General features: G+C 55.6%; 1 protein-coding gene across 1 annotated transcript in view; it reads right to left on the reverse strand.

The window, feature by feature from the left end:
• Positions 1–13,079, reverse strand: part of LOC122680613 (proto-oncogene tyrosine-protein kinase receptor Ret-like) — a 53,011-nt gene that overhangs the window by 23,247 nt on the left and 16,685 nt on the right. The window contains 4 exon segments of the mRNA XM_043882194.1: positions 640–835; positions 2,125–2,366; positions 4,732–5,019; positions 6,822–7,085. Of these exon segments, the coding sequence (XP_043738129.1) occupies positions 640–835; positions 2,125–2,366; positions 4,732–5,019; positions 6,822–7,085 (990 nt within the window).

Genomic DNA, 13,079 nt, shown 5'->3' on the forward strand with positions numbered 1-13,079 from the left:
GGCAGAAAGGGGTAAAGGCACCAGTGATCCTGGGTTCCCCAGAAGCGGGCCTCCAAACAAGGATCCAAGCACAAGTGGCATATTTGAAAGGTGATCCTACAAAACACAGGCAGGAGAGCAGGCGAGGGAGGTGGGGAGGTTTGGCAACTGGCGAGGACACCCCATCCTGCAGGTGAGCCCTGGGGGTACGTGGTGCTTAGCCCTGAGGGTGGGCACATTTCAGAAGTCAGACAGGACAGTCATCCCAGAACCCTCCAATCTGAGGGCACAGAGCTGCTACTGGACATCAACTCCTGTTAGTGGAGAGTTGCTGGGGAGGGTCAAGGATCCCTGGACACTTGGGCACCTAGGAGGTTGCAGTGAGCCCTGGCGTGGTCAGCACAGGGTAGTGTGGTGGGGGTCCTGCCAGGGTCAGCCTTGGGGCAGTTCAGAGAGAAAGGACAGCCTGTAAACACCCACCAAGGTGGCCAAGGTGAGCCCAGCAGAGACAAAGGCTGGGAAGAGGGTTGGAAGGGGTGGCCACCTGGGGCTGAGAGGGCCAGGACAGGTGTCTACTTGTGCAGGGTGCTGCCCTGCCCAAGGAAAGCAGGTCGCCAGTTCCCCAGGGGGCCCTGTCAGGCCACACTGGTCCCCTCTTACTGTAGTCATGCACGGTTGCCCGCACAAAGCTGCCGTTGGCCTGGGCCAAGGTCTCATTGGGCATGTGCTCCACTCGGAAGGTCTGGAGGGCCTTGGCATCCCCAGAGAGCAGCGTGTTCGTGTACCGTCTCAGGAGCTCCCCGGAGGCTGGCACCACGTCTGCATCGAAGACACGTAACGTGGCTACCACTGTGCCCTGCAGAGAATACGGGGGCCAGTCAGGGCCCCAAAAGCCAGAGCCCATAGGAGGGCATGTGCCCCGCAGGTGGATCAGGTGTGTGCGGTCAGAGCTGGCTCCAGGGACAGACTGACCAGGGTTCAAGCTGCAAGGGGCCCCCAGCCAGCCTGCTTGTCACCCTTCCTGGGCCACTGCACCTCACCTCTGCAACAGGTGCAATGGCATCTCCAGACTTCCCATGATTATGGGTTAGAACAGATGCCCTGGTGCTCTGTGGAAGACCTCATTCAGGTCCCCACAGGGCAGAGTGGGCACCCCCACTCTCCTTCCAGGAAGCTGGGCCCCGCACAGTGGAGAAGTTAGCTCAACGTCATGCAGTGACAGATGACAGAGCTGGAACCTAAGCACAGTGTCCACCAGAATGCTCTCCTACAGCTTCTTCTGTACCCCAGGCTAGATGGGGTCATGAGGGGGGTTCTGAGTAAAGCCACATGTCATCTCTGCTCTCACTCCTGGCCAGGCTCCACAGTGTTACCATGGAGCTGCCCTGCCAGGCTCATGGGACATTTCCCTACTCCATGTGCTTTCCTCTTGCCCATCCATCCACAAAACCTGCTCCCTGGGTGTCCGGAGAAGCAGACAACCACAGCATATCCGACCCCGACCCTCCCCTTGCTCCCGCCAGCCTGCCGGCTGCAGGACAGCCCAGGGCCCAGCAGGTGGCAGTCACTCTCCGCCTGCACGGGCAAGAGGAAGGCGGGGCCCCGATGGGAGGGGCGGCGCAGGGACACCCCTGCCGGATCCACTGTCCTGTCTTCCTCCACTCCGGGGTACCCTCCCTGAACTCACTGGCCCTCCCTTGAGGGGCTGACAGCCCGAAGAAGGGAACGCCCTCCTGGCAGATGTCTTCTCTGTCTCCTCGGGGCAGTGTGCCCCGCCTCTGCAGTACCACAGTTGTGCCCCTCTGATGCGAGCCCTGATGGTTGAGTCAGAGGCTGGGCACCCTTACCCTCAACCCCACCGGCACCCCAACCCCTCCCCTCACCCGCTTCCCAGGGCAGAGGTCAGCTCGGGGCCAGCGGGGCTGGTCCTCTCTCCTCCTCAGCTGTCCTGGAAACCAACAAAACCCCAACAGACAGACTGATGGACAAATGAAAGACGAATAACCACAGTGATGGTCAGCCACATGTCTGGATGGCTAGATGGACAGCTGAATAGACCGAGGAACAAATGACGAATGGAGAGACCCAGATGCCCAACAAAGAGATGACAGACACTAGACAAGCACCAGACAAACGCATAGGCACCTCCTTCCGCTTGAACTCCACCACTGCGCTGGCACTGTCGACGCCCCCGAAGAAGGTGGGCGCAGAGTCGTCCTCGTCATACACGGTCACAGGGAAGGGCACCATCACCTCCTCCTCGTGCATGCCCATGTGAACCGTGCACGCGGCCACCAGCTCATACTTCTCCCGCTGCTCACGGTCCAGGGCCCAGCGCGTGCTCACCTCCAGGCTGTCCGGATCGCAGCGGAAAGGCAGACTCTCACCTGAGCACCAAACAGACCAGCAACCCCAGGATGACCCTGAGCTGAGGGGAGGGTGAGCTGCCTTCCTCAGGGCCCCACAGGGAGCAGTGTGCAAGAGGAGACAGAGCTGGGGTGCATGCTGGGCCTGGGCCGTGGCCCCTCTTCAGCTTCCACAGTGGAGCACAGCCTCCAAGCACAGTTTGCAGTGAAGATTATGCTCTGAGCGTCACTGTGCCTGCAGCCTGCACTGGTGCTGATAGGGAAGAGCAGGGACCAGGAGGTCTGCCTCAGGTCCTCAACCCAATCACCTAGGAGGGCACACCCCTTCACACACCCTGCCTGCCTCCTCTGTGGCGAGGGCTGGCACCAGTCACGCTGCAGGCCCAGAGATCCAGCTCCTAGCGTTTGCTGGTATCTGAAAAACTGTCAGGAATTTTCTTAACTGTGGAAGTAAGACATGCTCATTTTAGAGAATGTGAGAAAAAAGCCACAATTCCACCACTTGAAAACCAACATTGGGGACATCTGGTGTAATTTCATGTTAACACACAAATATTTCTGACTGCCTAGTTTGGATCCCTGCCCTATACACCTGCAGGCTGCGTGGCCTGAGGCTGATGGTTCTGTCTCTGTTCTTCAGCTTCCTCGCCAGAAGATGAAGTGAAGTGAGAGTTGCTCAGTCGTGTCTGACTCTTTGCGACCCCATGGACTATACAGTTCATGGAATTCCCTAGGCCAGAATATTGGAGTGGGTAGCCGTTCCCTTTTCCAAGGGGGTCTTCCCAACCCAGGGATTGAACCCAGGTCTCCCGCACTGCAGGTAGATTTTCTATCAGCTGAGCCACCAGGGAAGCCCCAGAAGATGAGATGCTGTGTGTATTCATCGCCAGACACTGCTGTAAGTTCAATGACTCACTGCAACCTGGTGAGGGGAGGACCAGTAATAACAACATACTCTTCAACCCAAGCCTGTCCTGGAATTCATCCTCCAGAAAGGACCCAGAAAGGGGGAAAAGCTGAATGCTTGAAGGTCAACAGTGACCACCCCATAGCCAACCTCAGGAGGGCTGTCAACTCCACTTGGTGGAAAATCACATCAGAGCCACATATTACATGTGAACTACACATTTCCCTGTATTGCTTATGGTTACAAAAATGGCTTTTCTTTTTAAGTGAAAAAGGCAGCACACTAAACCATATGCTTTGGGGACAACTTTGTACAAAGACATCCATCCCTGTGGCAGGATAAATGAAGGAGCGTGGGAGTGTGAGTGACTACTTTCCTTACACTACTGAGCACTCCTTTAACATTATGACCATGTGTGGGTGCCATCAACCTGGTGGGAATCCAGGCTTCACTTACCAGCCGTCCAGCGTAATAAGTGTCCCCTTTAAGTCCCCTTTAAACTGTCCAATGGCACCTCACACAGCGGCTCAGTTGCCTTCTCTCATCTCCACTCGGATCCAGTGCCCTTCCCCTACCCCAAATCCATGTGGCTTCCCCAGGGCCATCGTGTGGTAGGACTATCTTGTGACAAGGTCCACTGTCCTTACAGTGGCTCAGGCGGAATCCTGGAACCATGCTTGGTCCCCTCGTGAATCTCTCAACACCCCACATTCAACTCCCCAGAAAATCTTGCTGGATCTTCCTGCAAAAACATGCCCAGAATCTGCCTGCTTCTTGTGGCCTAAAGGCTTTCACCCTCAACCCCAGTCCTCATCCTCTCACTCAAGGATGTCTCCTGCCTCTTCATAGTTTTCCTGCTTCCTCCAAACCACTCGCCCCAAATCATTTTGAACACATCAGCCCGACTAACCTTTTAAAGTAAGTTATATCCTGTCAATGACACCCTACCCCCCACCCCTGAAAACACCTTCTATGGCTCCCTAGTCCCCTCATCAGGAAGTCCTGCCCCCTCCCTTGCATTTTTCTGCCCTCAGTAGCCTCTGCCCTCCCCTCCAGCCGCACTTCCCCCTCCGCACTTTTGAATGAGCTCGCCCTGCTTGCTGGGCACCCTCCTTTACCTTGCTCCAGCCACCTGACTTAGGACAGTGGTCTCCACCACTCTGTGCCTTCTCAGCGTTACCTCCCACCTGGCCCCTTCAGAGGCCACCCGACGTCCTTCACGCCTGTGTGGTCTCCACCTGCCCCAGGCGTGGAAGGTCCAGACAGGCAGGATTTGGGCCTGAACTTGTTCACTGTTTCATCCCTGGTCCCTAGAACCATGCCTGGCCTGTGGCCAGCATACATGAGATACACGTGGGCCTCTGAATGAATGGATGGTGGGGTGGTGTAGTCAACTTGGACGGCTCATGTAGAGGAACCGCAGGGCCATGCCTGGCACTCGGCAGGCATCGAGGAAGGCTCCATGCGCCTGGCACTCACCTCCCAGGAGCCTGTAGGCCACGCTGACGTTGGGGCAGAGGAACTGCACGGGCAGCAGGCGGAACTGGTGGAAGGTGCCAGGGGGCCTGTTCTCCCGGATGCGGAAGGACAGGCCTGACTCGGGGAAGCAGAGCTCCCGGGGCTTGAGGGCACCACAAGCCGGGAAGGAGGCGTTGATGATGGAGAAGTACACTCGGGCACAGCCTGGCCACTGGCACTCGCCCTCACGAAGGGATGTGGGTGACAGGAAGACCCGCAGGTAGATGGTAAGCAGCGGGAAGCCGCCGTCTGCAGAGACAAGTCAGGCCCCGCCAGGGTGTCAGCCACACCCGCCCAGCTGGGACCTGAACGGGGAGAGGGCAGGAGCTCGGGGCTGGCGCAAAGCCTAGTCCTCACCAAGGCTAGCAGGGCTCTGCTGGGAACCCCGCCCTGCCCCCTACCTCCTGCTTGCCCCCTATGGCCCTGGACTTGGGATCTGGCAGCCTCAGGGCCCTATGGCTCTGCTCCCTCGTCCTGGGGGGTGCCTCACAGGTCCATCTCTCTGATTATTCCAAGTCTCAGTTCAAATACCCTTCCTCAGAGAGGTGCGCTGAACCCTGGGTCTAAGATGGAGTGCTTCCCCAAGGCAGGCTCTTGGCACCTCAGGTGACCTCCCCTCCCTCCCTCACCCACTACCCCAACCACTTTCTTTCTTTTCTCACTTTTAAAAACACTACAGGGGTGGAATTGGGTGGGAGGGGGGAGAGAGGTTCAAGAGGGAGGGGACATATGTATACCTATGGCTGATTCATTGTGATGTATGGCAGAAGCCAACACAATACTGTAATTATCCCTCAATTAAAAATAAATAAAACACTTATTCTATTCTATTTTTGCCAGTGTTGCTGCTTGTGGGATCTTAGTTCCCTGACCAGGGACTGAACCCAAGACCTCAACAATGAAAGCTCAGAGTCCTAACCACGGGACCCCCAGGGAATTCCATGCCACCCCTGCAGAGACACAGACTTCCCCAGCACCTAGAGAGGGGATTTCTGGCAAATTCCATCATGGAGGCACCATAGCAACCCCCGTCCAACCCATCTGGATCTCAGCTGGGGCGGGGGCTCTTCCTGGGCCTTCTATCTTAGCTCTAGGTAAGTGTCCCCCCGCTACATCTACTCCTCCCATATTCATCAGTTCTCTGCTTCTTATTAGCCTGTCCTCTGTTGCTCCAGTCCCCTGCTGTGGTTAATAATTCTCCGTATAAACTTTCTCTGTTCTAATTACTGTGATTTCTCTCCTGACTAGAGCTGGCAGGTGCATGAGGCTGCTCTCCAATTACAAACAGAACAGGCCTCCTATGAAACTCAGACCCTTGGCAAATTTCACTCTGGCAGTACTGTTCACAGCAGAGTGTCTGCCTCTCAGCACTCACAGGAGCTCAGAGCTGGCGTGAGGGTCCAGGGAGGCCATGTCTATAGAGCAAGAGGTGGGGTTGTGATCACCATTTGGTGCCACAAGGCAGAACTCTGCTCCACAAACAACCTCCTCCCAGTACCAGGGTCACACGTGGCCTTCACTCCAGCTTGGACCCCTGCTCTGAGAAGCCGTCCAGGCCTTCCTCCTGCTCCACTTTCCTCCCCGGCACCAGGCCCCAGTCCTCACCAGGTGCCAAGAGCAGCCTGCTGCTGATGGTAAGGTGGGCTTTCCGTGCAAACAGCTGCTTCTCCACCAAGTTCCAGATCATCCACTAAATCAAGATCTTGGGATGTCTCTAGCCTTTCTTAACTCTTCTCTCACAACCCCACATCTCTGTTAATCCAACTGGAAGACATTTGGAGCCAGCATGGAGAGAGCCCCTCAAGTCCTCCACATAAGTTCTCCAAAATCAACAGCCTCAGGAGGCCTGAGGGTCATCAGTGGTCCTCAAGCTCATCCTGGCTCCCTCACGGGCTGGACAAAGAGGACAGGCCAGCCCCATCTCACTTGCTCCACTCTTACACAGCAGGAGTCGTAGGAGCTGTGTGATGGGCTCTAAGGAAGGACCAGGTGAGGGCGGGGCGGGGTGGGTAATGAGGCATGTGGGGGTGGGGTCAGGGCCGCCCCCTTACTGCGGATGTTGAGCTTCTCCCAGGAGCTGTGGTCCAGGCTCTGGTTAAGGTAGAGAAGCCCCGTGTCCTCCTGGATGCGGACCCAGTCGTTCTCGTGCAGCCGCGTGTGGTAGGCGCTGTAGAGGTGCTGGCCCAGGCGGAAGCTGGGCATCTCCTCTGGCACGTCCTGCAGGGCATGGACATAGAGCAGGGGCGTGCCGGCCGGCTGGTCCACGTATAGCTTCTCCCAGTAAGCGTCCCTGGAGAAGTAGAGTCCCAGCGGGGCTGTGGGAGGCAGGGAAACACGTGAGGGAAGGAGGGACTGAGGGACGACCACGGTGCAGAGCCCAGCAGCCCTCCCAGGCAGATCACCTTTCCCAGCGGCCTAACTTCACATTTTAGTAATAGCTTCCTTGTGGGCCAAAAAAGAAAACTTAGGTCTTTCTCATCTGTATTCCTAAGAACATCAACACACAGTTATCTGTATAGCTAAACACTAGCTGCAAATACACTGCTTTAAAACAGAAAAAGGAGGAAGTGAGGAAGCATAAACAGTTGCAATATCATCCTCGATTACCTGAGATAGATAAGCACGTAAACCACTCGGCTTTCACCCAAGCTTCTGAGCAAATCACCTGGAGCCAGAGTTTTGAAGTGTACAAGACGCTGCCAGACAAGCAGAGCAGGCAGGGGTCCCCAAAGATGAACTAGAGCACTTTATAAGTAACAACATTCGTGCATGCTAAGTCACTTCAGTCGTGTCCAACTCTTTGTAACCCTATGCACTATAGCCCTCCAGTCTCCTCTGTCCTTGGAATCCTCCAGACAAGAATACTGGAGTGGGTTGCCATGCCCTCCTCTAAGAGATCTTACCGACTCAAGGATTGAACCTGCATCACTTACACCTCCTGCATTGGCAGGTGGGTTCTTTACCACTAGTTCCACCTGGGAAGCCCCTGTAAGTAACAAAATCTTCATCTAAAGTCAAACATGCTCCTACCATAGTACCGAAAAATTCCACTCCATTTATCTGAGAAAAATGAAAACATATGTCCGTCAAGTGACTTGTTCACAAATGCTGGGGTTATTCACAGAGCCAAGAACTGGGAAGAACCCAGATGTGTTCCAGCAGGTTATCAGATAACAAACCTCAGTCCATCACACCATGGAACCCTATGCAGTTAGGATGGGGCACAAACTATTGATACACACGACAGCCTGGACACATCTCATAGACATCCTGCCAAGTGGAAGAAGCAGCACAAAAGAATCACATGGCACCGTTCCAGACTGATTTTAGGTGACAGAAATCAAACTGGGTACCAGCTGGGGGTAGGGGAGGTAATAGACTGGAAAAGCAGGGGGCATATTCTGGGAAACATACATGTTTCATATCTTGATGGGGTGTGGGTCACACAGGGACATCCATTTGTCAACAACATACAGCCAAGATTTGTGCATTTCAACGTATGTAATTGTGGCCTAAATTTATCACTGAGAGGCTATGGGTAGAGCTGTAAATGCCATGAGGAAGAGGGATGCTGACCATGGCCACGCTGGGTGAACCAATGGGGCACTCATCCTACTACTCTCTTGACTTGGTGTATGTTCAACATTGTGCATCATAAACAGTTATTTTTAAATAGTAAGAAGTTTTAAAAAGATGGATAAATGGGCAGGTGATGCTTTAAAAAAAAACTGAAAACCTGCCAATATTCTCTACAAAGCATAAAAAATACTAACACACAAAGCAAACATGAGAAACATTGTACTTGTGTGTAAGCGATTGCTCTTTTCAATCAATTTGTTTCCACCCACATTCTGCTTCTCTTGCAGCCACCAAGATGAGTGGTTGGTCCACTCCACACCAGTGGAAGACACCCTGGGGCTGCCTGGGTCCTTGAAGACACACTAGTGTGTGGGAAACAATCAAGAGCCAACTGGAGTCAGGTGAGGAGAACTGGTGAAGACCTTTTGGATCCCAAAGTGGTGAAACAGAAGAAAACTGGAAGGTTGCCAGCACTGTGCCAGGCTTCCCAAGGATGACTTCAAAGGCAACCCGGCTGGGAATGCCAACTTGAAGTGTGCATTGATTGGGTCCCACCCACCCAGTGTGGGTGCCGCCCTGCCAAACAGGCTGGACCACGGAGCCAGCAGGAGAGGGAGGGAACAGGAAGAGAAACAGAGGGAGAGAGAGGGAAGGAGGGAAAAGACAAATGGGGCTAAGGACAAAGGTAAGTAAGGCAGAGAGGATGGAGGGGAGAGATGCTCTGGCCAGTAGTCAAAGGCTACTGCACACCCGGCACTAAAGACAGAGATGGAAGGAGGGGGCTGCAGGTACAGAGCTGACTTATTAGACCTTCGGAAAACTGCTCCCTAGGAGTGCTGTCCCTGGAGTGGGACCCAGAATCACTGGATCTCTGCAGGTGAGGTACTGGGAAGGGCAGCTGAACTCCAAGGAGCTGGCCCTGTGCCCAAGTCAGGCTCTGCGTGTGGCCTTCCTGCCCTGCCACCTCTTGGGGGAAGGGATCCACCCAGAGCATCATGCTGCCTGCCATCCAAGGGGGTGGCAGCTCCAGGAGCCCTAGGAAGAAGTCACTCTGGGGAACTCTGGGGAGGGAGCACTGAGACCTGACTTCCCTTGCCGGGGGTCTCACTGGTAGAGACCACGACAGGAGCCACCCACACATGGCTGGATGCCACCCTCCTGTCCCACAGCCTCCCAACTGGCCACGAGGACATGGGCTGCCTTTCAGATACACTCAGAGTGTTCATTTCTTCGGGATTTAGTAGCCAACCCTAGCAGGGATGGCTGGCAGCTCAGAGAACTGTGTCAGCCCCAAATGGCCTCAAGACTGGCCTTGATGCTTCTGTGAAAAGGCAGCCAATGGCACTAGCTCGGAGCAGGCCTTTTGCAAGCTGGGCAGAGTGACAGGCCACAGCTGACAGATCCTCCTGCACAGCTAGGATGCACTCCACTGGCTCACGCTTCCTGAGAAGTACACAGTTCGGGGTCCCAAAGAGGACCCTACAGCACTGCTCATAGTGCTCTTGTGACAAAGGCAGGAGGGTCCCTGTGGTGTTTCCTCAGCCAACGAGAGGGAAGGGGCAGCTGCTCCCCACCTGTAGTGCACTGAAGCCCCACTTCACTGCCTGGCAGAGTAATAAACCTGGGTCTGCACTCCTCACAGAAATCAGAAGGGCTCCGAGCCCACGGTGGCCCCCTGTCCTGCCCCAGTAAGGCCAGGTCTGGGAAGGCAGATTCAAAGTGGGGGTCAACACCAGGCACAGCCCTGCTGCCCCAAAACAAGTGCCTGATTCATAAGCAGCAGCCCAGCTTCCTTTCCCTCCAACACTCCATGAAGGTTGCAAGTCAAAGAGTCTAGGGGGAGGCCTGGGGTGGGCTGTGGGGGGCTGGGGAAGGAGCGCAGAAGCTGATGCTCACAGCCCTGCGGACAGCAAGAGGAGTGGCTTGCTTTTCCCTCCACTGCCACCTTCTCCAGAGGACCTGGCCCACCGCATTCACCCACCCCGCCTCTCAAAGGTGCAGAGTGGGGTGAGCACGGCCAGGTGGACTCACACAGCACGAGGCCAGGCCCCGTGGCACATGGTGACCCTGCATTTTCTTCGCAGCCCCAGATGGAGATGCTGATGGGATCACTGCTTTGCAAACAGACACCTGGGCAGGACAGAAAGAAAGTTGTTTGTATGCTCGAGGGCACATGTGCAGCCAGCCAGGGGATTGGGATTTGGACGGCTGTCTTTCCAGCAGCATAGCCCTCACCGGCCTGCTCAACCCCATGTCACATGGTCCAGAACCCACGGTTACTGTGCCCACCCTCCACCCCCACCCCAAGTCCTGAGCGGTGACCGCAAGTCAGGGACGCTGGCCTGCAGTAGAAAGCAGCCCCGGAGGGTGCACCATCTTTCGGGAAGGTTGACTTTCTGGCCACAAAGAGAATGAGAGATTTCCCAGTGGCTTGACAGGGTGGTGACCTAGTGGCAGTCCAGGCTTGTGACACCATGCTGGATGGGAAGGGGGCTCTGTGCTGCCAGCCTCCTTCTCATCCTGGCAGAAAGGTGAGCGCCAACCACTAGCGATCTGAGATGCTGCCTTCAGGGCCCCAACCCCAGAGCTGCAGGAGACTCAGTTGGTGGGGAGGGGGGAAGCCCAGGGTGGGTGTGGGTGGGTCCCCCAGATGGCACAAAGCCAAGGGCAGCCTGTGTCTGCCAGCCTGCCTGGCCACCAGCTCTCCTTGGTGTGCCAGAGCTCTCCGTGGAGAAGTGAGGTCTGCATTCTGGTCTCCGGAGTACTGTCAAGGATGGTGTGGGACGCCTGCACCCACATCAGCAGAATATCACGACTTTTGCCTTCTTATTCTCTCGGGATATAATCCCTGTGGCCTTGGTCAGCTGTGCAAGAACTGGCAGCCCTGGGAGCCACCCATGGGGGGTAGGGCTTGCAGATCGGTCTTCTAAGCGGGGGCGAGATGCTCACTCCACCTACCAGGTAGTGAGGAGCAGATCCAGAATAGGGCTCCTCCCCTGGGGCCCCCTTGAGCACATGTACATTCAGTGGTCCAGGGGCTGGGAGGTGCCTTGAGCTCCAGGGAGCCCCCACCTCCGAGCTGGTCCAGCCACCACCACACAGACTTCACGTGCAGGATGAGAGCACTGCCTGCTCTCATCTCCGAGCCAGGTCCTACAGGATCCATGTGGGGCCTGGTCTGTTGCTGCCAAAAGTGATTTGTGGGTTGGGCGATGATTGTGAGCAGAAACAGTCTTAAATGCACTTAAAATGCTTCCCAGGTGGTCCCTACTCAGGGCATGGCCGCCTTAATGCTCCTCCTTGTCACAGACACGTTTAGATGGAAAAACACATGGTCCAAGGTAGGGAACGAGGGTGTGGGTGCAGGGCTGGCCTCAGGGGGGTGTAGCCTGGGGAGACCACAGTTCCCCATACTTGGTTTAATGCTCTCCTGTCATTGTCCTAAAATAATTCATAATTCTAGAACAATCTGCATTCTATGGTGGGCCCTACAGATGATGGGGCCAACCCCAGAGGGTGAAGGAGAAGAGCCCGGAAAGGGCCATCAGAGGTGTCCAGTTTCCTGGGGCTGTGCAGCCTCTGTAAAGTTCTAGCCTCCTCTGGGCCTCACTTTCTCTGACTGTGAACAAGAGAAGGGCAGGCTGGGGAGAGGAGGAGCTGGTATAGGCCTCACATTTGCACAGGTACATGCGGTATGAAGTTCACACTTCCGATTTATAATCACTGGGCAAACCTCTTCACTGCCCCATTAAATAGGTAAGAACACGGAGGCTGGGAGGTGAGAAGACTTCCCATGGTCAAACAGCTGGAGGGTGGGCATCTTGGGGTTTGGACGATGACTAACAAAGCGGCGATGGGACTCAGGAGCAAGGCAGATGCTGGCCCCACCAGGAAGCCCCAGGCCTTGCCAGCTGACCACCCCTCCCTGCTGGCACCGTTTTGCCAGGAAGGGCTTTTTGACCAACCTCTGATGAGAGTCTCCCCTGGAACTTGGGGCAGGTCGACACAGCAGGACTTGTAAAACCTGCCCCACCCACACCTTCCACCCCGAATGCTGCTGGGTGACAGGGTCCTCCCCCAACACCTAGTCCCACGTTTCTGCCTCGACAGATGTTGCCAGCACCACGTGGGGTTCTGGCCCCTCAAGTTGCCCTGGCATCACACCAGAGGGTGAGGAGCTGGGCTTTGCTCTCACAGGAGTGGGGATGGGTCCCACACTGCTCATGACATACCTGCCAAAGGTCCTGGTTGCTGCTCGCATTTGCAGAGACCCCAGGCCCCCTTCATGGCCTGTGTGTGTATATGCATGAATGTGTAGGCACAGGTATGCAGCAGATGGAAACAGAGACAGGCATGTGGGCCCAAGGCCCCATATGCTCCCACCCTGCCCCACCCCTGCAGGAGAAGATGTGCAACTAACACTCAGTGGGGACAGCGGGCTGTCCTGTTCCAAGGAGGGCCTCCTCCAGCATCTTTACAAGCAGAGCCACCAGGCATGGATGGTCTCATTCGGCACACGCAGTCACCAGCCTTTTTGTATCCTGGAAAGGCAGTCTTCAATGCTCCACACCTGGCTGGATGTGTCATTTACTCACATTTGTATGCAGAGAGAAGCAGGCCCAAGTCTCTACTTCACTTTCACTCATTCAACTGTCCACAAGCTCAGCCCTGTGTGAACACTCACACATGAACACTGGTCATACTCGTACACATTCTCAGACCCACACAGA

This window comes from Cervus elaphus, chromosome 22 (genome assembly GCF_910594005.1).
Source record: "Cervus elaphus chromosome 22, mCerEla1.1, whole genome shotgun sequence".
NCBI classification, from domain to species: Eukaryota; Metazoa; Chordata; class Mammalia; order Artiodactyla; family Cervidae; genus Cervus; species Cervus elaphus.